At 40.4% G+C, this 27,375-nt stretch overlaps 1 protein-coding gene across 1 annotated transcript in view; it reads left to right on the top strand.

Annotated features, from left to right (window-relative positions):
• Nucleotides 1-24,127, top strand: part of ERCC5 (ERCC excision repair 5, endonuclease) — a 30,741-nt gene extending 6,614 nt beyond the window's left edge. The window contains exons 3-15 of the mRNA XM_075563438.1: nt 768-883; nt 1,443-1,529; nt 3,218-3,278; nt 5,868-6,011; nt 6,797-7,004; nt 7,307-8,419; nt 9,940-10,184; nt 10,525-10,644; nt 10,786-10,999; nt 12,415-12,559; nt 15,235-15,435; nt 16,052-16,136; nt 23,428-24,127. Of these exons, the coding sequence (XP_075419553.1) occupies nt 768-883; nt 1,443-1,529; nt 3,218-3,278; nt 5,868-6,011; nt 6,797-7,004; nt 7,307-8,419; nt 9,940-10,184; nt 10,525-10,644; nt 10,786-10,999; nt 12,415-12,559; nt 15,235-15,435; nt 16,052-16,136; nt 23,428-24,018 (3,330 nt within the window). The 3' untranslated portion in view covers nt 24,019-24,127. The remainder of the gene's footprint in view (nt 1-767; nt 884-1,442; nt 1,530-3,217; nt 3,279-5,867; nt 6,012-6,796; nt 7,005-7,306; nt 8,420-9,939; nt 10,185-10,524; nt 10,645-10,785; nt 11,000-12,414; nt 12,560-15,234; nt 15,436-16,051; nt 16,137-23,427) is intronic.
• The last annotated feature ends 3,248 nt before the right edge of the window (nt 24,128-27,375 follow it).

Here is a 27,375-nt window from a genome sequence, read left to right as displayed (position 1 = left end):
CTCAGAGGCATTAACCACTTGAGATCAAAGGCCGGCATTTGTTCAGGGACAAGGTTGAGGAGGTTGGGAAAGAAGGAGGGTTGGACCAGCGAAACACAGGGAGAAAGTGGGAGACCCGACGTTCCTATGTGGGGATGCCGATTGGTGATCTGGAACACAAGGAGTATGCGCTGTTGAAGGGACAACTGATTTGCTCTGTCATATTCATCCAGTTCACAATCAGAAAGGTTAAGACAATGCACTGCCATTGGTCAGAACACCAGGGAATACCCACTGTGGAAATTCCTCCATGTAATCTTGAATGGTGAAGGACAGAATGACCAGTTGTGGGTCAACTTGACAGCAGCTAACAGTAAAATCAGCGATGTATTAAGAAAACATTTACAAGGAAAGACAATTTTAGAAACTTGCCATCGTAGATATTTTAATGAATATACTAATAAGCATAATTTATTTGGAATAGCATTGACTTGATTCTATTAAGTGTTAAGCTTTTTAAAAATATCAAATAACACTTAAAGGTAGTTGAAAGTAAATTATTACTTCTAAAATACCTTGTGTAATATCTTGTGATATACAATTCGGGTGTCATTTACACAGTTGAAACCTGAAGATGATAAGATCTTTGACACAGAAATTAGGAAGGAATCCTAAACTATCCTTAGCCCGAAAGCTCAGATAAGCCAAATTTAGTGGGGAAACATCACAGAGATGTTTTTAATATACTAATGCCGATCAGTAAAGTCTTCTGCCCCTTGTTTTGACAGGCAAAGAGAAGGCAGAGAAAAGACGTGGCCCACAGTGACTCCAGAAAGACGACAGAGAAGCTCTTGAAAACGTTTTTGAAACGACAAGCTATTAAAACTGCCTTGAAAAGTAAAAGGCAAGACAAATAGTATAGTGATTTTTAAGATTATTATTATGTTCACTGGGTTGTATTCCTGTGGTTTCCTGGCCTCTCAACTGAGACTAGCGGCTCATAGGAGCAGGGAATAGAAGGGTGACATTTGACCCAGGATCGTGAGGTTGTGAAAATTCTCCATTCTGTGCATATGGAAAAAGTTCAATTTGAAATTGAAAGGTGACATGAAAGAAAAGATGAGTTGCATTGTGCAGTTTTTCCTTCCCAAATGCATTCATGCCTGTGGCCAACTCTCCTGAGAAACTGCAGCCACTTTCCTTCTTTCTTCCGTAGGCTACATTTATGAAGGGGCTTCAAAAATTCATGGAAAAATAGAATGAAAGATAATGGAGTTTTCCCATGGACTTTTTTCCAAAGTGGTAGGCTAGGACAGAGCTAGGTCAGTACAGGGACAAGTTTATTTCCAGTGTGTTTTCTCCTTCACCTTTTGAGCAGGGTTCATGTAATGCATGGAATAGTATGGTTAATGTAAAGTGTAACTTTTATATGAACTCTGTTTAAATATATGTGTATGTTTTAGAGATGAAGCACTACCCAGCCTTACTCAAGTGCAAAGAGAAGATGACATCTATGCTTTGCCACCTTTACAAGTGGAAGAAAAAAATAGGTAAATGAGTAACTATTTAAAATCAACGCTGTGTGGATACAGATTTAAATCTTTACATTTCCTTTCTAGGATAAGGCATGTGGGAATTAAAGCACTTGAAATGTATATTGTTCACCCTGCTCAGAATGCTCATCAAAGACTAAGTTTTCTGCTTGTTAACTGGTCTTTATATTTTGGTGATATGTGATAGTGGAGCTTTTTTTTTTCATTTTAAATAGTCTCTGCTGGTGCTGTTGATTTAACACGTGGATTTTAGTTTTCCTTGCACGTTGCTTACGGCACACATGCTGTGTCTATCCAGTTGGCAGTGCAATGTATTTTCTCTTCTAGCACCACACAAAGAGACCATGTAAGGTGCTCTTGTCACTAAGTTCAGGAAAAACTTCCTGGGTCTCAGCTTATTTGATTTCTTGCCACCACTGAACACTGTCGCTGCCCCGCTGTCCTGATTTTCCGGTACTTTTTGACTCACTCTTCTCAGGCATCTTTTCATGGGCTCCTCTTTCTCTGGCTCTCTGTGAGCTGTTCGTGGTGTCTGAGGTTGAAATGAATTTGGACTAGAACCTTGGCAGCGTGCCTTTGCCTCATCTACCCATCTCTGCTCCCAGAGCGCCGAGAGGCACCTGGTACTCTTGGCTTAGCCCCGTGCTCTTGCCACCTTTGACCGCCTTGGATTAGGTCCCCGTCTTATTTGACCTGACCTCTTTGCAGTGCTGCTCCCCACCAATCCCAATCTCTGCTTCCTATTGTAGAATTCCTTGTAAAACACCCATCAGATACTGTCATTTTCCTGCCTGAAGCATGTCTTGTTTTCTTTTAGAAATAACTTACAGAATTGTCTTTCTTACAGAATTCTTTCTTACAGAATTGTCTCTCTTACAGAATCCTTTCTTACAGAATCGTCTTTCTTACAGAATTCTTTCTTACAGAATTGTCTCTCTTACAGAAATTCTTTCTTACAGAATTGTCTCTCTTACAGAATTGTCTCTCTTACAGAATTGTCTCTCTTACAGAATTGTCTCTCTTACAGAATTGTCTCTCTTACAGAATTGTCTCTCTTACAGAATTGTCTCTTACAGAATTGTCTCTCTTACAGAATTGTCTCTCTTACAGAATTGTCTCTCTTACAGAATTGTCTCTCTTACAGAATTGTCTCTTACAGAATTGTCTCTCTTACAGAATTGTCTCTCTTACAGAATTGTCTCTCTTACAGAATTGTCTCTCTTACAGAAAGGAACTTCACTATTATGTACTTCTCCAGCCATATATTTTTCCCTCTTCTCTTCTCTGACACCATTTCGCCCCCCGCGCCCCCCACCTTATTTTCTTTTTTTTTTTCCGCCTTATTTTCATATGTAGAACTTACTCCCTTTTCCTGGAGCACATCCCCATTACTCTCCCTCAGATTCTACAGTGAGAACCTCTTTTTCCTGGAATGCTTTAATGAACCCCCAAATGGGGGTGAGGTGACTTTATAGCACCTCTAACAACCTGCTTTTCCCTTGTGACGATAGTTACTAAATAACGTATTTTGTGTACTTACATGCGTTCTTCACCAGACTGGAAGATTCATGACAGCACAGCTCTTGCTGTCTTTGTGTGTTCGCTTTTGAGCTCCTGTAACTACTGGCACCGTGGACTCAATCTTTCTGTAAATCAAATACTGTCAATGTGTGCTTAACTTCCAGTTCCGAAGAGGAAGATGAAAAAGAATGGCAAGAAAGAATGAATCAAAAACAAGTATTACAGGTATTTCTTTGGGTTAAATTTTAAGTCTTTGAAAAACAATTTCCAAAATTAAATTTGAAAGTAATTTTTGAATTGTTATTTTGAAGAAATGTATTCCTTTCTTTATATGAATTTTTGAAAGTTCTGATAAAAGCTAAAGGCAGATGCCTTCTTTGAAAACAAGGTGGAGAAGGGCCCTATCTGATTTCCAGGTTTCCCTATTGCCGTGAAGCACAGGTTAGACATGCCCCGACCCTCCATCTTTCTCTGCTCGTCTGACACCAACAGTTCCTTCCACGGCACTCTGCTTCCATGTAGGTTCGATAGAAGTCATAGGCAATACAATTAAAGGGCTTTAGTAGAAGGTTATCCATCAGGATCAGGAAACAGTAAGGATATAGTCATTGGCCCTCAGCCAACAGCCAAGTCTCTCTTTTTGGCGCTCAGCCTCTCAGCCCTACGGTTGAAGGCCGATGCAGTTGGATTGTAAACCTCATGTCTGGTAGTTGGTGCCAGCTGTTGGAGCTCAGTGAGGGCTGTGCCAGACACCTGCAGGTGGCCTTTCTGGCTGGCCTGGGGTTTTCCACAGTGTGATGACTGTGAGCCAGGAACAAGAATATCAAGAGGAAGTGCTAAGCAGAAACTGCATTGCCTCTTGCAGCCTCACAGTTGAAGATAATTGCATTGGCCCTTCTGTTATTGGTTAGAAGCAAGTACTAAGAACTTCTGTTAAGGCAGACAAAAGTTAGAGTTTCTAAGAATTTCTGGACAGGTTTTAAAATCAGTATTTGTGGATAACATTTTATAAGCTGAAGTAGAAAATGTGAAAGGTTTTCCAATAAACATTTTTCAAGTTTTCTTTTTAGTGCATATGATAGCAATTTGGGATCCCCACATTAATTATATCTTGTTTATTTGTATTCTTTTTTTTCCATCTAGAAGAAGACCTGTCAGCTAAATTCTTAGAAACAACTTCTGGAAGTTCTAAAGTAGTAAAAAGTAATTGATAACAACTTTGGAAGAGGACGTTGTATTAGACTGGGTTGACTAGAGAAACAAATCCAGAGACACTCATATATGTATAAGAAAGAGCTGTATATTAAGAAGTAATTATATGTCAAGAAAACAGCCCAGCCCAGTCCAACTCAAGTCCTTAAGTTTGATATGACTCCATCATATCCTCCCTCTTCAGACTCACACAGCCACATGCAATGATGCAGAGCGCAGGAAGATCACCAGCCTGTGGTGCTAAGTTAAATGAATCCAGCGGCGGTGGATCTAGCAGCAGTCAGGGTCAGCCAGCCGGAAGGGGAAGGCAGATAGACGGGGGAGGTTCCCAGAGCCTCCTTATGAGAAGACTAGGCCCACAAGGAGGCACCATCAGCCTATGACCCGATTGACAGGTGGAATACCATGCCTACACTTTTATATAGCTTCAGGTTGACTTGAAATTATGTCCCTAAGACCTACATTTAATTCTGGTCTGCACTGTTTCCTATCTGTGTGATCCTAATCAAATGTATTACTGGTTTTAAGATTTTATTTCTTTTTTTGTAGAACAGAAATAGTGATACCTTCTTCATCGCTTGGATGGAACATTTAGTGAAATAAAGCATGGGACTCACAGACAACCAGAGTCACTGCCCTCGAGTTGATGCCGACTTGTAGTGACTCTGTAGGACAGGCTAGAACTGCCTCTGTAGGGTTCCAAAACTACTCTTTCTAGGAACAGAAAGCCTCGTCTTTCTCCTAAAGAGCAGCTGTGGTTTCCAACTCCCAACCTTGAGGATAGCAGCCCACTAAACATGGGAAGTGCTCATTGTTGTTTTATTTATTTATATCAGACATAGTGTGCATACATACAGGCATCTGATTTTTTAAATTATATTATGTAGTAGTGAAGGGTTTGAAATACTTCTGGTGATTAGTTAAATTTTAAAGAACTTTGACCCTTTAAAAAATCATTTATTTATTGATTGACTGAACTTTGATCTTTTAATTGAGTGTTAGAGTTGTTTAAATTTCAGGTGGAACAAAACAAATAAGGAAAATAAAAACATTCTTCAGAATCACAAGGGCTCATCCTTATCATAGATATTTTGCCATTGTTTTTCATTCATTCAGTTTGGGAGCTCCGTGTCCCATCCTCCCATGACAGGCTCTTTGTTGTCTCCCAAGACCTTCTCAAGTTCAAATGCCATCTTTTCAATGGGAACTTTCTGTTTATCCTTTTTTTTCTTTCCTCTATTGTCCTAATCATTTTCTTATTCAGTGTACTTGTTTTATTTTTTTCAAAACACTTAGTGCTATTTGTTCGTTTGTTACACGCCTCGCTCCATTTCTTAAAATAAGAATCTTAAAAAAAAAAAGAATCTTAAGTAGGCTTGATTAGTGTGGTACTTTAGCATTTAGAATAGAGCCTAGACAGTAGAGGTGACTCATGATTTCTTTTTTTCTATGGAATGAATAAATATATTCATAATATACCTATTAGCTTTTAGGCCTATTGTTGATTATGTACAATTAGAAGCACAAGGATTATGTGTCCTGTTAAATTGAACTAAATGTATAAATTGTAAGTTCTGTGTTGCCACATTTTGTTCTTTATAGGAAGAGTTCTTCCATGATCCTCAGGCAATCGATATCGAATCTGAAGACTTCAGCAGCCTGCCGCCTGAAATAAAGCACGAAATCTTGACTGATATGAAGGAGTTTACCAAGCGAAGGCGAACATTATTTGAAGCAATGCCAGAGGTATAACATATACAGTGGTACAGGACTGTTACAACTTCACCCAAACTTTACCGAAGAGACACTTAATGGGCATTTGTTTTTAACTTAAAAAGAAGAGAAAATTAATGGGTATTTCTTAGGTAATAGTACAGTTCTAGCAAAATACAATTGTGGATCTCAGTGATTCTGTGAAACACCAGGTAATTATGGGTTTGAATTTATAAACATTTTCTCAAGGAGATCTTTCTTGACTTTCTACCCAAGACTACGTCTTATCTCCCAATGAATGTTTTCCCCCCTGAGGAATGTTCTATTAGCATCATAGAATGTCTCTTTATAAATGCACATGTCCTTCTCACTTGTGTTAACCACACCTACCTCAGAATCACTAGAAGAGCAAAATGTCAGCTATTGTTACTGTTGTTCTAATTCACTATGTGTGTTTTCTGTGTCAAGGACTGTGCTCGTTTCTTTTGCACATCTACTTCTAGAATGTTTTCTGGTAAGCCATAATCCAATTGTCACTATGACTGATATGCATTAGATGCTCATTGAATAGTTTTCAATAAATGATTAAATCATGCGTGATGTCAATAGTTTTATATCTCTTCCGCTTTAAAGATTGCTTTTCCAAAAGTCAGTTATAAGTTTCCTGCTATTCAAATTTTACTTTAGTAAGGTGAAAATACTGCCAGTGAGAGGCATCCGTGGTTCTTTGTTCACTGTTGAGGAAGGGGATGGAGATCAAGGTAACATCTGGTTTTCACATTTTTGAGAATCATTGCTTTAACGTGTTTTGCTTTTAGGAGTCCAATGAGTTTTCACAGTATCAACTGAAAGGCTTACTTAAAAAAAACTACTTGAACCAGCACATAGAGAATGTGCAAAAAGAAATGAATCAGCAACATTCAGGGCAAATCGAAAGACAATATAAAGATGAAGGGGGATTTCTGAAGGAGGTGGAGTCAAGGAGAGTGGTCTCCGAAGACACTTCCCATTACATCTTGATAAAAGGTATCACACACCATCATGTATTTGACACTTAAAAGCCAAAAATATGGCACGTCTCTGAATTTTACAGATTATCAGCCTTGATAATATTAAGTCCTACTTAAATAATAGTGATTTTTTTAGAGCTATCAGTGAATTAACTACTATCACGTTAACCTATTTTTAAATTATCCAAGGAATTAACTCTAAGATGATGATAAAATAAAAATTTATAATTTCATTTATCAGAACCCCAGTATTCGCTTGCCTGCCTACTAAGATATCATCACACTGCTAAACTGCGTATGTAAATTTTATTTTTCAAGGTCTTCGAGCTAAGAACGCTGCAGAAGTAGAGCCCGAGTCTCTTCCTTCTTCCAGCAAAGGGCACAGCATGTCTTGTGACGTGCACTCAGCTCCGTGTGAAAAACCAAAGCCAGAGATCAAGACTGAGGCTGCCCCTCCTTCTCCAAGAACTTTACTGGCTATGGAGGCAGCCATGCTGGGAAGTGGCTCGGAAGAGGAGCTGGAGAGTGAAGCTAAAGGGCAGGGCCCTGAGGAGAAGGCGTCCATCATCGTCGATGAAGGCTCTGTCTCACCGAGGACTCTCTCAGCTATCCAGAAAGCTCTTGACGAGGATGAAGAAGTTAAAGTAAATACTGAAAATGATGTGCAGATGGGAAGGCTGGGAGTGAACAAACCACCAACGAACAATTCAGATGTGGAAACTGATGAAGGACTTCGGCTTAGAGAGGCTGGGAAAGGAAGGTTGTCTAGAACTCTGCCTCCCTCCACCAGTGTGAACTTTGTAGAGGCGAGTGCAGCCGGCACGAATAATGAAGAAGAGGCGTCTGCCTCCGCTCATTTATCAAGCATGCTCTTATGTCAAGGCAGTACGTCCAGTCCTCAGAAAGATCACACAGCACCTATTCACGTGGTGCGTGATGTCTTTCAGACCAGTAGTGACTCTACGGTCAAGGGCAGAAAAGATCCGATTGCTTTAGAGAATCCACAGGGGCTGCACAGTGATGCACATGGACTCCAGAACAGAAAGGAACAGGTACCACCCGTGTCAACATTTTCATTGTCACAGCATGAATCCGATCCCAAAGTTCTGGAGCTGCAAAACGATCTTGGCGCATCTGAGAGTCCATGTGATTCCTCTGGTCGTTCAAGTGATGATGAAACGGAAGGCGAAGAACGGGCTTCTGAGATCATTGGCACTGTCAGTTTGCAAGCAACAAGTAACACAGTAAGCGTCCCTACAGAGCCATTAAGTAACTTAGAAAATGTGGCATCGTTTAATGCTAAACAGCAGGAGGATGTGCTGAGCACCATCCACGAAAGTGAGACGATGGAATCTGCAGATCAGGATTTCATTGCAGTTCCCCAGCCCACGGAGCCGAAGGAGGCTGACTCTGAAGACAGTGACTCAGATGGTAGGTGCTTGTGCGCTTGTAGGGAGAGGGCGTGGTCGATCTCAGTCTAGTCCTGGCCCGGCTTTTGACTGCAAATGAACTTGAATGTTACATGTCAAAGACGAACAACTAATCATGTTAATATTGAGGTTTCCTGTTTTACTCTTCTTTTGGTTGTTTTTTAAAGGGAGAGAATGTCCTATTTGGACAAGGAACGCTACTCTTCAGTTTGTTTATTTTGAATTTTAAATAACTACAAACTTAAGAAGAGCTGAAAAAATATAAGAGAAAACTCTAGTTCCTTTACCTAGGATTTCAGTTTCTCACATGAGCTTTCTCATTCTCTCTCTCCCTATGTAGGCATGATACACACATCATGTATTTACTATATCACATGCACCACATATGAACACACACCTCAGTTTATTTTCCTGATCCCTCCCAGCTTGCCGCAGATCCTAATTTATAAAGGCAACACACAATTTTTGAAAACTCGATTACTAATTTCAGCCACAAGGCCAGCTAGTTAGCTAATGAAAAGGCTTGCTTGGAAGTAACGGGTATTTTAAAATTAAATAACTAGTTGTAAACTCTTTGTAAGGATTTTTGGGGCACGAAACAGAACCAAAGATCCAATTGGCAAAGTTCAGAAGCAGGCTTTATTGGGAGGCTTGTGGGCAGATTCAGCAACTCAGGGAATTGAGCCTTTGAAACCGGGCCTTGGGGAATTCAGGCTGCGTTTTTATACCCCTGCTGGCAGGCACAGCTGGGAAGGATCAAAGCTGGGGAGGATCTGTGCACAACCAGGGCTTCAGCAGAGAAGAGTTTGTTAATTTCAGCTATACGTCCAGGCTGGGTAGAGTGGGGTGTGCTTATCTTCAGAAAACATTCTGGCTTCGGGATGAGCCGGCCCCAGGTGTTTGGGGTTGAGCAGGGGAGGGGAAAGGTCAGTGAGAGGGAGGTCAATGAGAGGTGAATTCTAAGAGCCAAGCTGAAGGCACCGGATTTAAAATGGAGTCCCTTTTGCCAAGACCAGGCATACCCAACTCTGCTTTATAGTGAAAAGGGGCGGAGTCAGTCTCTTCTGTAACTTCTTCCTGCGGACTTAAGGAAGACGAACTCACACCAGGGAGGGGGGGTTTCAAGCAGAGTACTGGAATGCCTGGCCTGGCATAGGGTGGAGAGGCTGGTATTGCTGCAGCAGCATCTGGTGGACTGCTATACGGTGATCTCGCCGAGCCGGTTTTGCAGGAGCTGGATGAGACAAGGGGCAATTAAGAGCAAAATTATAACTAAAATTATGGGCCCTAATGTGGGAGCTAGGAAAGAGTACACAGAGGAGCTCCTCCAGGATGAGGTCCCGCCTATATTCAGCCCGGTGTTCCTCAAATCATGGCTTAGTTTATCCAGGGTTTGAACGTTGGTCTCCACACTCTTAATGAGTGCTTTCTAACAACTGTTTTCTTGGTTTAGAGTAAAGCATTTTCTCTAAGATGATTTTAGTGCTTCCGTTGCAACATGGTTTTGTTATTTTGGAACAGGGAGTTTCATTGAAGTAGAGGGTGTAATTAGTAATGATGAGAGTCCAGCTGAGTTACCGGACAGTTCCAAACCTCCCTCGGAACGCAGTGTGCAGTCAGTCGCTGCAGAAGGACAGACAGAAGCTGAGATGGACGAAGCCGACTCTGGTGACCACGCTGAAAGGGCGAGTGTGGTTATTGAGCCACACGAAGAAGCGGGACAAGATGCAGCTGATTCCCTCAACGAATGGCAAGATATTAATTTGGTAATGATATACCACTGTGCTTTCACTTACTGGCTAAGGCAGCTATGTGCTTTTGGGATCGAAGGCATGACTATAAGTAGGTGTTTGCATGCATCATCCTGTCCCTGCGGATGGCTCTTCCTTTGTAGGTCGCTGTCTGGGGCAGACCCCGCCGCCCCTGTGATTTGGTGAGGGCACTCTAAAGATATTACAGGACCTTGCTCAGAAATCCAGGCGCGAATTACCCCATGAGGAGAAATGGCAGATTGGCTGCTTCAGACAGCTGATATGCAGGGATGGGTAACAAAGCAGTGTCATTGGCTTACCAGTACGCTTATCTACAAATGCACTTGTCATCCAGGAAGAACTGGAGACTCTGGAGAGCAGCCTTTTAGAGGAGCAGAACTCACTGAAAGCTCAAAAGCAGCAGCAGGAGCGGATTGCTGCCACTGTGACAGGACAGATGTTCCTGGAAAGCCAGGTAGGCTGACTTACCCGCAGGCTTCCTTAAGCAGCGCTGTTGCTTAGCTTCCCTTGGAGAATGCAGTAAATAAAATACTCTCCGACTTTTGAAAGAACGAGTTGATACATTTCCGTGGTGTCATGGTGTCTAACTCCTCAGGAACTTCTTCGCCTGTTCGGCGTCCCCTACATTGAGGCCCCTATGGAAGCGGAGGCACAGTGTGCCATCCTCGACCTGACTGACCAGACTTCGGGCACCATCACTGACGACAGCGACATTTGGCTGTTTGGAGCACGGCATGTCTATAAAAACTTCTTTAATAAAAACAAGTTTATAGAATATTACCAGTATGTGGATTTTCATAACCAATTAGGTAAGGGTCAGAGTATAATTACTTTCTGGAATTCACCCTTCAGAACTCATTGATGGTTTAAATTATTTCTTCCTAATGAAATAATGGAAACAACAGGTGTCTAAAAAGTTTTATGTAAATGATATTTTTTGTCTGTATGATTTTTTTTCATTAGGATTAAGAAATGAAAATCCCAAGTTTGTCTACTTGGGATCTCCAGAGTGTAGACAAAGAAAGCAGAGGGGAGTCACTTCTACTAGAGTCACTTGCCTCCTGGTTGTGCATCAGTGTTTTCAGCATGATTATTTGTCCTTTTATTCACTCAACCAACATACTGAATGACTCTCATGTTGTTCTTGGCAATGAGGATACAGCTGAGAATAAAACAGCCTAGTAGGTGATCAGAAGCTAAACATGACATAAAATACATATATAATATACATGTATAAATAGAAATAATGTGACTCTAGGTGATATGTGCCATATTAAAAAAAATAGAAAGCAGTAGATAGGAGAGAGAGTGACACGGACGAGGGTGTTGTTTTAGGTTGAGTGCTAGTCAGGAAAGGCTACTTTAGTAGGTAAATTTTGAACAGAGACCTGAATGAAGCAGTGAAGAGCATGTCAGACAAAGGTCCCAGTGGCTGCAGAGCCCGGGACAGAAGTCTGCTTGGCATATTATTGGAGAGCGTGGAGGCCAATGTGAAGGAAGCCATGAATGAAGATGAGAATGGCAGAGTTGAGGTCAGAGAGGACGAAGAGACTAAAGTGGGTCTGGTGTGCTAGAGAAAGAAGTTTCAGGTGGACTGGCTCTACACTGTGAGGGAAAGAAAAAAAGTCAAAGATGATTTCAAGTCCTAAACAATTGGTAGAGTGGATTTGCCATTTAATACGAGGAGGGAGTGGCGCAGAGGAGGGGAGAAATGCAGAGTTCAGGGTTGGGTGTGGTAAATTTGAGAAGCATATTGGACATCTCGTTGAATATACATGATTGCCGTTCAGAAGTGAGATCCAGGCCAAATGTCTACATTTGGGAGACAGTGAAACTTAGAGAAACCTTAACCAAACCAAAAAAGCATTGCCGTAGAGTGGATTCTGGCTCATAGTGACCCTATGAGACAGCACAAGACTGGGCTTGTTGGCTTCCGGTACCATAACTTTACGGGAGCAGGGAACCTCCTCTTTCTCCCGGAGATCAGCTGGTGGTTTCAGAACTATTGACCTTGCAGTTAGCAGCCCAACACGTAACCAAGAAATCTTAACAGAACTTTTTTTTTTAAGATTCTACTTTAAATAGTAAAAGAGAGATTGTTGGATGGGGAGACATGCATACATACAGATATATGTATATTTAGATAATATAAGTATATGTATTTATACTTAAGTATATATTTAACTATAAATTATGTATATATTTTTGTTTGTTGCTTTTATAGGATTAGACCGGAACAAATTAATAAATTTGGCATATTTGCTTGGAAGTGATTATACAGAAGGAATACCAACTGTAGGTTGTGTAACAGCCATGGAAATTCTCAATGAATTCCCTGGACATGGGCTAGAACCTCTCACGAAATTTTCGTAAGTTCTTCACAATATTTTAAGTCAGAAATTTATGTGAGACTTCAAATTAGCAAATTGAGTTAAGATGTTCATCATTTAACATAATAATAACAAAAACAACAAGAACAAAAAGTATTCAACCTATATCAGAACCAATTTATAAAGGAGTTCCTGGAATGGAGTCCTGTTGTCAGTTGGGGACTCATGCATAAACATATATGCCCACCTTAGCAAAAATGAGAAGCTACTACATAGGCTTTTTACATTGTCTGCAGCCCCTTTGGTGATGCAACAAGGCATGTTATCAGCACTGTATTGATTTATATCTTTGTTTACAGGGACTCCACAGTTGTCTATTGTCTGGGTGTATAATGATTACTTAATTTAAAAAGTATAGTTTTTAAAGTATAACCATATTTATTTGAGTGTCCTTGTAGATGTATCTTGGAGTCCTTGCCCATTTGTTATTTTAGGATAAATGAAAATGCTATCTTAATGTTTTAATTTGATTTCCTAAGTAGTAGCGAGTTAATATATTTTTCATGTATATTAATAAGTTATCTTTCTAATTTAGTAAATGCTCATTATGTAGTTTTCTTTTGTTCAACAGTTTCTGCCCACTGTTTATATTTTTTTAGAGTCAGTCACAGTTTCTGTGTTTGGTTGGCTTGTGGGGGTGGGGGGTGGGGGTGGGATTTTAGTTCCCGACTTAACAGAGGAAAAGAGGAAACAGAACAGCACTATTGAAAATATTGTCTTGCTTTGTTTTCTGCTTGGACTTTTTCCTAACCAGGCTGGTCAGTAAGTCGCCCTTTAAAGCAGAGGCACATTGGGGTCAGCCTGCAGCCTGGAATTCAACCTCAATGTTTGGTTTAGCTTATTTAATGCATTCTTTTCTAGAGTCTTAATCTTGAAAGAGCCACAGTAAACGTAGGAAGATTTCACAGAAAATGTTAGATTCTTCTGGAAGAAAAGGAGATCTAGCACTGCAGTGCCCCTATTCCCAAATGCCCTCCAAATAGGTGGATGGCTTCAACAGATGTCCCTCTCTTCCTAACACCTTGCTCAGGACATGTGGCCTTCAATGTCGCCATCATCATTTTAACAGTTCTTCTATTGCCTTCCCAACTAAGCTAGTTGGCAAGTGCCATCTTTCATCTGTGTATGATGACCCTGGCTTGCTTTCTATAAGGAGGCTCCGTGTGTGTGCTGATACTATTGGCTAGTAATCATTATTATTTCATAGATGGAAAAATAGTATGTAGTTAGAAGTATACCCCCAGCAAACTTTGGGAAATAATATTGTAAAACAGAGGCACAAGGTACTGTATGATGAAGACTGCAGTTATGTTGCTTTCCTGCTAGATGGCACCCCTGCATCAGTGCTGGGAAACACTGGCTGAGGAGCAGGTGGATTCTGAATCAGTTTCTAGTATTAATAGATATGTGAAGCAGTAGAATATGAGCTATAGATTTTTGTTTTGTTTTAAGGTTTCATGGACTATATGGATTGATGATGATTATCGTGTTGTGTTTGTAACTTTTATGCTATGTTTTTCTAATTGTATAAATTTGTCTGATTATTTATTATTGTGATATAAACTATCTTAAATGTCACTAGATTAAAACAGCAACAGTCATTTATCTTGCCTACGAATTCATAATTTGGTCAGGCCTCAGCAAGGCGTTCCCTGGTAGAATGCCCTGACTCCGTTCCGTATGTTATCAGTCCAAGCAGCTCATCTGGGCCCCAGGATCCACGAAGATGCCCATTCACAGACATGGCTAACCTTCCATAGTCACGTACATGATTTTCTTTTAAAAAAGATGATAAAATATAAAGAAGAAAGTGAATAGTTAAGTTCGCACCTGTCAGGGAGATACAATTTAGCCAACATGTTTCATTCTAATTTGTTATAGCTATGTATCAGTTTTTGAATTTGTAAAGTGATAAAAGTGAATAGCTCTTACAGATTTGGGATTTGACAATTAACAGGATAACAGATAAAGCGTGTAGAGTAGTGCCGAGCACAATAAAATACAATTGTTTCTTATAAATATTTCTATTTACTTTTACCACATAGATACATTTTGTTTCCAAAATTGGACTCATTTTATGTACAGCTATGTCCTACACTTTATAAATTTAACATGTTCTTGGCCTTTTTGCATTTGATTAAATATTCTTTGGTCGGTTACTGAGTCAATATTTCATTCACGCTAGACAAGACGTATTGGCTTTAGCATTGAGAAGGAGACTTGGAGATTTTGTGTGGCTCTTATATTATTGGGAGTGCGGTTTCTAGAGGAAATTGTTGGGGTTCTGACTACCAGTTCCAGCTGTGAAGTTTTAAGGGATTTAATTTAATAAGTTTAATTTTAATTCCTTTGGGGTTCAGTTTCTTCTGTAAGGTGAGGTGAACAGGAAGACTAATGGTGGCAATGAGGTGTGTAAAAAGATTCAATGCATGTTAACATCATTTAGTATTGTGATGAGTAACATTAGTCATCATGTGACCCTGTAGTTGATGTCATTTGTCTTGAAGTTGGGACTTGAGTTCAAGTTGGATCTGCTCTCTGGCAACAGCTTTGGGTTTTATTTTTCGTTCAACGGTAGCTCTTTTTCCACAGTATGTCTTCTCCTACGGTGTCTGTATTTCTCTATCAATCATTGTTTCCTCTTCCCCTTGTAGAGAGTGGTGGCATGAAGCTCAAAAAAATAAGAAGATAAGACCTAATCCTCATGACACGAAAGTGAAAAAAAAGTTGCGGACCCTGCAGCTCGCACCTGGCTTTCCTAACCCAGCGGTCGCAGAAGCCTACCTTAAGCCCGCCGTGGATGAGTCACAGGGATCGTTTCTATGGGGGAAACCTGATCTTGAGAAAATTCGAGAATATCCTTTGATTCCTTAAAACACGAAGGAGCATTGAGCTCAACATGTGTCTTAGTATAAAAGTTCAGGAACATCGACTGATCTGATTCATTTTTCCTCCTTATATTCCATTAGCTGAAGAATATCCTTTTAGTACATTTTTTGTCTCTAGTTTTTAAGAGGATTTTTAAATGGAAATAATCAGTGATAAGCATTCATAAATATCACCACATAGCTAAATATTAGAAAGAAAAGATTAATTTTGTCCCGAGAACTAGGGTGCTTTCTAATGTGGCATTTGAATGAATGTTGAAAAGTTTGTAAGTAGAATTAATTGAACTATTGTCCTTTTGGTTCTGTTTTTTTATCCTCAAAGAAATTAGCTACAGTTTTCTTTTCTGAAGAGCCATTGATGTCTTAAAATAGTAGTGGGATATGCCTTGTCTTAGAGGCTATTGAGAAGCACAGATGAGTATATTGGTATAATTTGTTTTGTTAATTCATTTCTTTTACCACTTTAATCTTTATAATATGAACATTATTGGGTGATGTGAGGGCTCAAGGGTGGGTTCTTTGGACTTTTGATTTATTACTCAAAATGCTTTAGAAAACATTAATAAGCCTTAACAGCCTGCATGTTTTGTCAGCGGTATTTTGGCTGGACCAAGACTAAGACAGATGAATCTCTGTTTCCAGTATTAAAGCAACTGAATGTCCAACAGGTAATCATAGGCCTTTGTTCTAAAGTTCAGGAGAAAGGGTAAATTGTTATGGTCTTGATTGGTGGCTACTGAAAACCCATTCATTTTTATTTTAGGGCATGGCAAGTACATTTGAAAACGATGGGGCTGTAGATAAGAGAAGCAGCAAATAGAAAAAGAAAGGCGGACTTAGTCTTCACTTTATAATTTCACTTTGAGAGCTGGGCTTTAGAGTCTTTTCTTGTTCTGTCTGACTGGGAAAGGCAGAAAATGAGAAGCTTCTATTAGTGAAGGAAGTTTTGGAAGAGAAAGAGGCCTTTTGTGTGGTCTTCAGTTCACCCACATAGGTAGTTACATCTTACTTTACTTGTGAGAATGTTTCTACCCACTCCAAAACAAGCTCTCTCCCTCCCCAGAACAAAGCGATAAAACACAAATAAATCAGTTCAATAAATGAGGCCACATGCCTTGAGACCACATATTAAGTTAATTGTTTTCTATTAGTTTTGATTCATTTTAAAGAACAGAACAAAAGGTAGAGCAAGCAATATTTCCAGCATATATCTATTTTTATTCATCTGATAACTTTCTCTACTGAAAATATTATGAGGCAACAGCGAAGAAACTGTATTTGGCGTGGTGACTCATTGGTTACGCCTTAATTTCAGATGAATTTTGTTGTAAGACTTTCACCCTTTATATAAGTTAATACATATTTATTGCCCTAAAACATTAAAATAAAAAAAATAAAATTACTTTTATCTACCTCCTCTAATGTAGATATTACCATTTTGGCTAATTTCCTTTTATCTTTTCTCTCCTCCTTATGTACTCATTTATTATTATAGATAAGTATAATTTTACATCTATCTCCCTCCCCCACTTATTAATGTAAGCTTTTTGCTGTGTTATAGTTTTCATAGTTTCAAGTGTTCAGATTATATTTCATCAAGGACATTTAATGTTAGTTTAGTTTACTTATTAGACCCTTACATTTCAGTTAATGAATAATAATATGATGAATATTAGGTACATAGTTTATCTCTTAGGTGACTAGTAATTTTTGAATACTTTTTTGGGGTCTCTTACATCTCTTATCACAAATCCATACATTCATTCAGTGTGTCAAGTATATTTGTACACATGCTACCATCATTTTTTTTGCTACCATCATCATTTTTAAAGCATTTTCTTCCCACTTCAGCCCCTGATATCAGCTCCCCATTTATTCCCCCTCCCTCTCCCGCCTTCCCTCACAAACCTGTGATGTTATAGATTATTATTTTCATATCTTACATCATTCTCCATTGCCCCCACCCACTTTCCCGTTATTCGTCCCCTGAGAGGGTTGCATAGATTGACCCTTGTGATGGATTCCCCTTTTCTCCCCCTACCCTCCTTTAATCTTCCTGGTATCTCTACTCTCCTTGTTGGCCCTGTGGGTGGGTTATCTATCCTGGATTCCCTGTGTTGCAGGATCTTGTCTGTAGCAGTGTGCATGCTCTGGTCTAATCCTATTTGTAAAATTGAGGTAAAATTGAGGTCTTGATAGTGGTGGAAGGAATCATCAAAGAACTAGAGGAAAGTTGTGTGTTTCATGTTTCATCAGTGTTGTACTGCACCCTGACTGGCTTATCTCTTCCCTGTGACCCCACTGTAGGGGGATGTTCAATTGTCTAAAGATGAGCATTGGGTCTCTACTCCATTCACCTTGCCCCACCCTCATCCCCCCATTCACCTTGGGTATGGTTTTGTTTTGGGTCTTAGATGCCTGATACCTGATCCCATCGACACCCCATGATCACACAGGATGGTGTGCTTCTTCCATGTGGGTTTTGTTGCTTCTGAGCTAGATGGCCGCTTGTTTATCTTCAAGCCTTTAAGACCCCAGACACTATATTTTTCAATAGCCGGGCACTATCAGCTTTCTTCACCACATTTACTTATGCAAACATTTGGGCTTCAGTGATCATGTAGGGTAGGTGAGCATCACAGAATGACTGATTGTTAGAACAAAGTGTTCTTGTATTCTGGGAGTACTTGAATTGAAGCCCAATGTCTATCTACAACCTTAATTCTTAACATATAGATATGAGTACATAGTTCTATTCTAAAGTGACCAGATGTCCTGCTTTTGGTGGGACAGTCCCGATTTTTAACAATTTTTCCATGTCCTGCGGCATTTTTAAAAAGTCCCGATACTTGGAAAGAATGCACGACAAGCTAGGGTGTATGGTTTTCTGCTGCCATGTGGCTATTTCGCCAGGATATGAGTTTTATCATTGGTGTCCCGCTGGTGTCCTGCTTTACCAATGTGAAAATCTAGTCACCTTATTCTATTCCCCTCTCATTATATGTATATTTACACATGTACATGCCTGTATTTATACCTCTATAAATATCCTTTGCCTCATGGTTCTTTCCTCTATTTTCCTTTCCTTTGCTCTTGTCCCACCATCATGTTTGGCCTCATTCGGGTTTAGTAATTCCTCGCTGCTACATTGCCCTTGATTAAGCCCCACTAGGCATCCTACGCCCTTCTCTCCATTGATTTTAGTTCATTTGTTGTTCCCTTGTCCCTGGGTTGGTTCCCAACCCCCCTTCCTTTCTACCCTCTCCCCTTCTCCCGTTTCCCCCCAGAACCATTGGTCCTGTTCTTTTCATTTCTAAATTATTTATCCCACCTATCTTATCTAGATAGACATACATAGACATTAATAAAACAACACAGAAAGTCAAGACCTACAAAACAACAGCAGAAAGAAAGCCACTGACAAATATGGAAAGACCTATCAATAGTTCAAGGTCTGTTGGCCTTTACGAGTGTTTTCAAGTCGAGTCTGATGGGGTGCCATACTCTGTCTCCAAAGTCTATTTTTTGGTGTTCCCTGGGAATTTCATCACTTTGCTCCCCTTGCTGCTCTGTTGCATGCCCTTAGTGTTTTGCTCCAGCGTGGTGGGGTCAGATTGTGCACAATTTCTGCACTGTGTCTCCAGTATTGTCCCCTGCAGCGCTTTGGTTTAGTTAGGAACGTCATGTCTTATAGTACAGCCGGTCCTATGGTCCTCTCTGTGTGTTGTCTGCTCTGAGCAGGAATATCGTCCTTGGGGCATGGTGGGCCAGGATGTCCTCCCCTCCCTTTCCATCCCTTTTCATTTCTCCCATGTGCTGTTATCAGACACACCTCTCTACCCAAGCTGCAGCCCCAGTGCTGTCCTCTGAAGTGCATTCTTAGGCAGGGGTGGGGCGCAGAGGGGGTTGTCCACATAGCTGTGATTGGGGCCGGCCCTGCAGACCTCTCTACTGGCTCCCTGGTACATGCTGGTATGTTGTATTCATCTCTTGGCACATTGGGTTGAAGCCTGGTCTATCTCTCCCTCTTGTGGAAGTATAAACAATACCCTCCCCTTGGGTGGGTTAGTGCCCTGCTCCCCCCTACCCATGATTTTTCCTCCTCATTATTTCCCCCTATTATTAGTTGGCTGTCATATGTATCCCTGGATTGGGTTTGGCCCCTGCCATCCTTGGTGGACCTCACCTCAGGGATAGATGTATATAGTAGCTTTTCGCCTATGCCCCATTTTTTGTTTGTTTGTTTAAGCTTACCTCAGTGGACTCATGTTGTACTTATCTTTTTGTGCTTGGCTTTCTTCACTTAGCATAATTTCCGCCAGTTCTTTCCATGCAGCAATGTGATTCATGCGTTCATCACTGCTTTTTAGGGATGTGTAGTACTCCATTGTATGTCTGTACCACAGTTTTTGATCCACTTGTCTGTTGATGGAAATTTGGGTTGTTTCCAACTCCTTGCAATTGTGAACTGTGCCAAGATGAACATTGGAGCACAGATGTCTGGCCATGGTTTGTTTCTTGTCTCTTCTGAGTATTATATGCCCAGTAGGGGGATTGCTGGGTGCTGTGATAGCTAAATCTCCATCTGTTTTACATGTCACCAAATCAATTTCCATAATGGCTGCGCATACTTACAGGTCCACCAGCAGTGGGCGAGCATTCTTATCTCCCCACAGTCCTTCCAACACGTGTTGCTTTCTGATTTTTTGAATTGGACTATCTTTGAGGGTGTTAGGTGGTATCTTATAGTTGTTTTAATTCGCATTTCTCTTATGGCTAATGATCGGGAACATTTTTCTCAAATGTTTATTGGCCATTCGGATTTCTGCCCCTGTGAAACTTCTCTTCAGGTTCTTTTACCCACCTCCTTAATGGGCAGTTAGTTTTTTTCTTATTGTAAGTTTACAAAGTATTGTAAATTTTAGTAATAAGACCTTTGTCTGATGTGTCATTGGTAAAGATGTTTTCCCAGTCCATGGGCTCTCTTAATACTTTTGGTGAGTTCTTTTGATTTATCCTCAGTATATCCCATTTATAAATTTGTGACTCATCTGTCTTTGTATCCTTCCCTATTTCCGATAGCCTATATATTCCCTGTGCCAAGGTTCTCAGGTTTGTTCCAATTACCTCATTGATGGCCCTAATAGTTTCGTGTTATACCTCAAGGTCTGTGATCCACCTTGAGTTTATTCTTGTGCATGGAGTGAGGTAAGGGTTTTGCTTCATTTTTCTGCAGGTAGATATCCATTTTTTTTCCAGCACCATTTATTGAAGAGGGCATCTGCTTCCCATTTGATACTTTTTCACCCCATATAAAAAATCAGTTGCCTATGCTGATATTTTTATTTCTGGGTTTTCAGCTCTTTTCCATTAGTCTGAATATCTGTCGTTCTACAAGTACCACCCTGTTTTGACCACTGTGGCTGTATAATACATGCTAAAATCAGGTAGAGCAAGCCCTCTCACTTTGTCCTTCTTGAGGCGTTCTCTGCTAATTCTGGGCTTCTTCCCCTCCATATGAAGTTGGGTATCAGTCTTTCCAATTCTTTGAAGAAGGATGATGGTATTCATATTAGGATATCATTAAACTTATATAGTATCTTGGGTAGAACTGACATTTTTACTATGTTAAGTCTTCCAATCCACATGCATAGGATATTCTGCTATTTGTTGAGGTCACTCTTGTTTTTTTATAATAGTGTTCTGTAGTTTTCCTTCTACAAATCTTTTGATTTTTTTTTAGTCAGGTATATCCCTAGATATTTCAATTTGTGCTTGGCTATCTGTAAAGGGCACTACCTTTTTAATTGCCTTTTCTGTGATCTTGTCTAATGTGTATAGCAGTTTGATCGACTTCTGTTTAAGTCTGAATATATTCTTATTTGGGTTCATTTGTAAGTTACTATTTGTTTTTCCCTAGCTGCTCTTATGATTTTCTCTTTTTCCTCATAGTTGGATAATTTAGCTATTATGTTTCTTGGTGACTTATTGGGATTCAGTCCGACTGGTTTTCTTTCAGCCTTCTGAATGGTTGCCCGATTTTCATTTATTAAGCTGAGGAAGTTTCCCTCTAAGAATTCCCTCAGTATTTTCGCTGCTGACTTCTTCTTTGTGCCTTGTTCCGGTAGTCCAAGTATTCTAATATTGTTCCTATTCATAGCATTAGACATGGCTCTCAGGTTTTCTTCAGATTTGCTGATTGTCTTCTTCGACTGCTTTTCCCCTTTGTTGGAATCTGTCTGCTTATTTTCTAGGTCACTGGTGTGATCCTCTGCCTCCAAGTTTGTTGGCAAAGTTTGTTAATTTGCTATGGATTTTGTTATTTCATTCTTTAGGTCTTGTATTTCCCTATGGTGCATTGCCTTTATCTCCTCTATCATTTCATAATTTTTCTGTATTGCTTCCCTCATATCCTGTATGACTCCAAGCAGAATTCTGAAGATTTCTTTCTGTGTTAGATCAATGTCTGCTTCTTCTATGTACGTTGTTAGGTTCATGACTTTTCCAGCATTGTCTTCTGTTTCTCCTGCTTTTTTGTTGAGGCTCTTGGGGCTGGTTGCTGTCTACATGTTGTTTTAGAGGAGCCTGGCACCATCTTCCAGAGTTGGAGAGCACTGGGCTCTCTTGGGGGACTTGTATGAGTGATTCTTCGAACTACCTGCTGGTAGCTGCACTGGGGTTGGGGGGACGATGGGGGGGTGTCAGGATACTGCTGTGATTTCACTGCTACCCTAGCCAACCAGTACTCCACTCTTTGGAATATGATTTGGATAGTCCTCTCATGCGACACTGGTTGGGTGGTTGTGGGCCTATGAGGATGGCGTTTCACTGGCTGATCTCACAGGAAGACATAGTGGTTTGTCTCATGGGACTTGGAGCACCTTACATGGCATGTGGTGTTTCCCTGTGCAACTCCCAATTATCTGCCCTGGCAGTAGGAGCTCCGGGCGGGTAAATATAATTGAGCACCATCTTCTTCAGTCTTCCCCCCTTCTCGACTAGTGATTTTTAAAAAATTTTCCTAAAAGTGGATTTGCTTAACAAAAGTCAGGAATATTTCTAATGTAGATTCTAGATTTACTTAGTAAAGGTATTGGATGATGATAATATTTTTTTAAAAAGAAAATAATAGAATTTAGAAATGAAAAACTAAATCATGTCACTGCCATAGGGTCAATACCAACTCATAGCAACTCTACAGGTATCAGATGATTCTGAGACTCAGAGCCACCCTACAGGTGTCAGATGATTCTGAGACTCAGAGCATCACTACAGCTATCAGATTATTCTGAGACTCAGAGCATCACTACAGGTATCAGATTATTCTGAGACTCAGAGCATCCCTACAGGTGTCCGATGATTCTGAGACTCAGAGCCACCCTACAGGTATCAGATTATTCTGAGACTCAGAGCCACCCTACAGGTATCAGATTATTCTGAGACTCAGAGCCACCCTACAGGTGTCAGATGATTCTGAGACTCAGAGCCACCCTACAGGGCAGGGTAGAACTGCCCCTTTGTGTTTCTGACACTGTAACTCTAAGGGAGTCAAAATCTCTGCCTTTCTCCCAAGGAGTGGCTGGTGATTTTGAACTGCGGATCTTGCAGTTAGCAGCCTAATGCGTAACCACTATGCTACCAGGACTTCTGAGTTTAGAAAGAGGCCCTGTAGGATTATGTTGCTCTAAAGGAAGGCAGGAGATGTGGCTTTAGACATTTTTAAATACCTGTAAGAGATTTCATATTTGAAATGTGGACTGTTGCCGGAGTTGGTGTGAGAGCTACATCAAATATAATACAGAAATTAAAATGTAATTCATTTGTGAGCAGAGTGGTTCTTGAGAAATAGAGAATCCCTACCCTTTGCTATAGTGATCAGATGCTAGTGACGAAGGCCGAGAGCTTTGATTTGTCTCGGATACTTGCTGTTTCTCATTTGCGTTTGTTCTATTTTTTTAGACACAGCTTCGGATTGATACCTTCTTTAGAGTAGCTCAACAAGAGAAACAAGATGCTAAGGGTATAAAGAGCCGTAGGCTCAACCGAGCTGTGACATGTATGCTGAGGAAGGAGCGGGAAGAAGAAGCCAGTGAAATAGAAGCAGTTTCTGTTGCTATGGAGAAAGAATCTGCGTTACGTGATACGGTAAAAGGAAAAACCCAGAAGAGAAACATAGCAAATAAACTGAAAGATTCATCAGGCCTGAAAAGAAAGAGGCTCTCTGATTCTAAAGAAGAGAATAAATGTGGTGGGTTTTTGGGGACGGCCTACCCCTCAGAATCATCCGACACATCTTCAAGTGAGAATGCTGAAAGTGAAGCTTTAATTGGCATCCAAAGAGGAAAAGCAGTTACAGGGTCACAAACCAGTCCTTCGGATTTGCAGAGCAGAGTGCAACACGATCATGTGACGCATGAAGGCGTGACTACTAGCAGCTCTAGTGAGGACGAAGAAAAGGAAACAAAAGTAGTCATGGTAACTGCCAGATCTGTGTTTGGGAAGAAACAAGGGAAACTGAAAAATCTAAGAAGGAAAAAAAGAAAAACCTAATGTAAGAAAATATTTCTGAATGTATGTGGGTGTATATAGAGAGGTAAAATTTCTGTAACATTTCCTAATGAAATTGCTGTGAGGACATAATAAAATTAAACAACTTTACTTCGCCTTTGTGTGTATTGTGTGGTTTTAAGTAGGTGCTAAGCTTTCCAATTATTTCTCAATGTCATTTTTCTAGTGCTTTCTACATCATTGCCTTGTATTCACAGGCACTGTCTATTCATATTTCTAGTGTCAAATGCTTTCTGACCATTTTAATGTTTTTTCAATCAAACCATTTTATTAGGACCTAACCCAGACATCATACCATTCCATGGTTCAGTCCTATCAAGCAGCGTTGTACAATCACTACCACCATCCGTTTCCAAACATCATCTCCCTTCTTGTACTCCTTGGTGTCAGTTCCCCCTTACCCTCCCACATTCCCTCCTGGACCACGAAGGATCCCTTATTCCAGACATTGTCTCTAGCTCCACCCCTCCTGGTTTTCACGCACTGAAAATCAGAGACGTGCGTAATAGAGGAGGATTTATATGGAGCAGCACTCGCTGACAACATGTGTTCCCTCTGCCTTAGGAGGAGAAATTGCTTACTTTTCCTACCACAGTAGGGGCAGTTCCACCCACCTACATGAGGCCGAGTGTCCTGCTGCACCCCATTTTCCCTCCGGCTCCAGGGGAAAGACTAGCAGTAGGGAATCCCACAGCTTGAACATATTAGAAGACTGTCCTGCATTGTTAAGACAAATAATTTAAAAATCCACACAGAGAACATCATTCCACTGGTAACAACTACCTGTATAGGAACATCTGACCATTTCTTAGGTTTTCAAAGTATTTCAGGTATCAAAAGCTGACTTTTTGAATTAATCTGGGCCCTGGGGTCTGTCCTTGAACTTGAATAGGTGGGCCAACCTTAGAAGTGCCTTTCAGGGGTCCGTTATTATTAATATAGATATTTCTTCAGAGGGGCCTGGCCAAGGTTATTTTAAGATTGCACCAGCTGAGCCATCTCACAGTAAGAACCCCCGAGAGCTTACCCTGAGGGTAAGAACGGTCTGAAGATAGTATTACCTATTGCTTTAAACTTCTCTTCTGCCTTCGGGGGCACCTTCCTCTGTCTGAGATGCTTTGGTATATTTAGTATTTCCATCTTTACTGATTCCCTTTGCTCTCCCTGGAAATAGTTGAAAAATCTTTCCCAATGAAAGCAAAATACAAATGAATACTTCCAATAATATGAATGGTCACCAGCTCCTCTGTTTAAGCGGTCATTTATATTTGCTTCCCAGCTATATTTATTTTTTCTTTAAACAATTTTATTGGCGGCTCGTACAACATTTATCACAATCCATACATACATTCATTGTGTCAAGCACATTTCTATATCTGTTGCCATCACCATTCTCAAAACATTTTCTTTCTACTCGAGCCTTTGGTTAAATTTCTTATATACAACCACTGTAACTGCTGGGGTTTCTGCTCATGATTTAATTCCTTCCTGCTTTGAACTATGTGTGTGGCCTCTACCAGTTTTCTTTAGCAAGTTTGTCTAGCGTCAACACAACAATGGCTTCCATGCAACTAACCCCACAATTTTACCTTACTGCTGCTTTTCTCAGGTGGTTTTTGAAAAGTTGAATGCTTATTTTTTTAGGGGCCAGGACATTAGCATTTCCAAATTATTTCCAAAGCTACTTTGACTTGGACATTTCCTTATGTATTTGTAGACAGTGTAACAGTTTAAATATGTCTATAGCAAAACTATATAAAATATATGCAAATAATATTGCCTTTAACATATAATTTTCATAGGATTTATTTTAATATTGCATCAGTTGGGTTAAGGGCTAAACTACTTTTAACACAGTGTCTACATAACAGGGGAAATCATAAAGTACTGCTGTTGGGGCTCCAGTTCACACATGGATGGGTTTATTCCAGAGAGTCAGTTTGAACATGTCTCTGCAATCCTTGGATGGCTGCAGCCAAGTTCTCTCAGTGACACACTAGTGTTATTCTCACGAGGGTGCCTTCAAAACAGCAACACAATACTTAGTGCCGTAGGAAAAAGAATTTTGAGATCAGGGCTGATACAAAATTTAAAAACGAATAGACATCTCCCCAAATAATTGAAGTCTTGCAACAAGTTGACAAGAATGCTGCTCCACATAAACAATTTTAGATGGATTAAACATTTTTTCCCTTTTTTAACAATTATTTTATTGGGGGCTCACACAACTCATCACAATCAATACATGCATCAATTGTGTCAAGCACATTTGACCATTCATTGCCCTCATCATCCTCAAAACATTTGCTCTCCACTTAAGCCCCTGGCATCAGCTCCTCATTTTTCCCCTCCCTCCCCACTGCCCCCTCCCTCCCTCATGAACCCTTGATAATTTATAAATTATTATTATTTTGTCATGTCTTACACTGTCCAACTTCTCCCTTCACCCACTTTTCTGTTGTCCGTCCCCCAGGGAAGAGGTTATATGTAGATCCCTGTAATTGGTTCCCCCTTTCCAACCCATCCTCCCTCCACCCTCCCGGTAGGTATCTCTGCTCTCACCACTGGTCCTCAGGGGTTCATCTGTCCTGGATTCCCTGTGTTTCCAGTTGCTATCTGTACCAGTGTACATCCTCTGGTCTAGCCAGATTTGTAAGGTAGAATTGGGATCATGATAGTGGGAGGAGGAAGCATTTAGGAACTAGAGGAAAGTTGTATGTTTCATTGTTACTACATTGCATCCTGACTGGCTCTTCTCCCCTCTGTGACCCTTCTGTAAGAGGATGTCTAGTTGCCTACAGATGGGATTTGGGTCCCCACTCCGCATTCCCCCTCATTCACAATGATTTGATTTTTTGTTCTTTGATGACTCATACCTGATCCCTTCAACACCGTGTGAACACACAGGCTGGTATGCTTCTTCCATGTGGGCTTTGTTGCTTCTGAGCTACATGGCCGCTTGTTTACCTTCAACTCTTTAAGGCCCTAGACTATATCTTTTGATAGCCAGGCTCCATCAGCTTTCTTCACCACATTTGCTTATGCACCTGCATTGTCTTCAGTGATTGTGTTGGTAAGTTGAGCATCATGGAATGCCAATTTAATAGAACAAAGTATTCTTGCATTAAGGGAGTACTTGAGTGGAGGCCCAATGTCCTTCTGCTACCTTAATACTAAAACTATAAATATGTGCACATATATCTATTTCCCCATCCTCAGATATAAATATATTTACATATGTACATGCCTTTATTTAGACCTCTATAAATGCCCTTTGCCTCCAACTCTTTTCTCTATTTCCTTTTACTTTACTTTTGTCCCACTATCATGCTGACCCTT

This window comes from Tenrec ecaudatus, chromosome 11, assembly GCF_050624435.1.
Source record: "Tenrec ecaudatus isolate mTenEca1 chromosome 11, mTenEca1.hap1, whole genome shotgun sequence".
NCBI classification, from domain to species: domain Eukaryota; kingdom Metazoa; phylum Chordata; class Mammalia; order Afrosoricida; family Tenrecidae; genus Tenrec; species Tenrec ecaudatus.
Note: the sequence above shows the minus strand (reverse complement) of the source record. Positions and strands in the feature narration are given on the sequence as shown.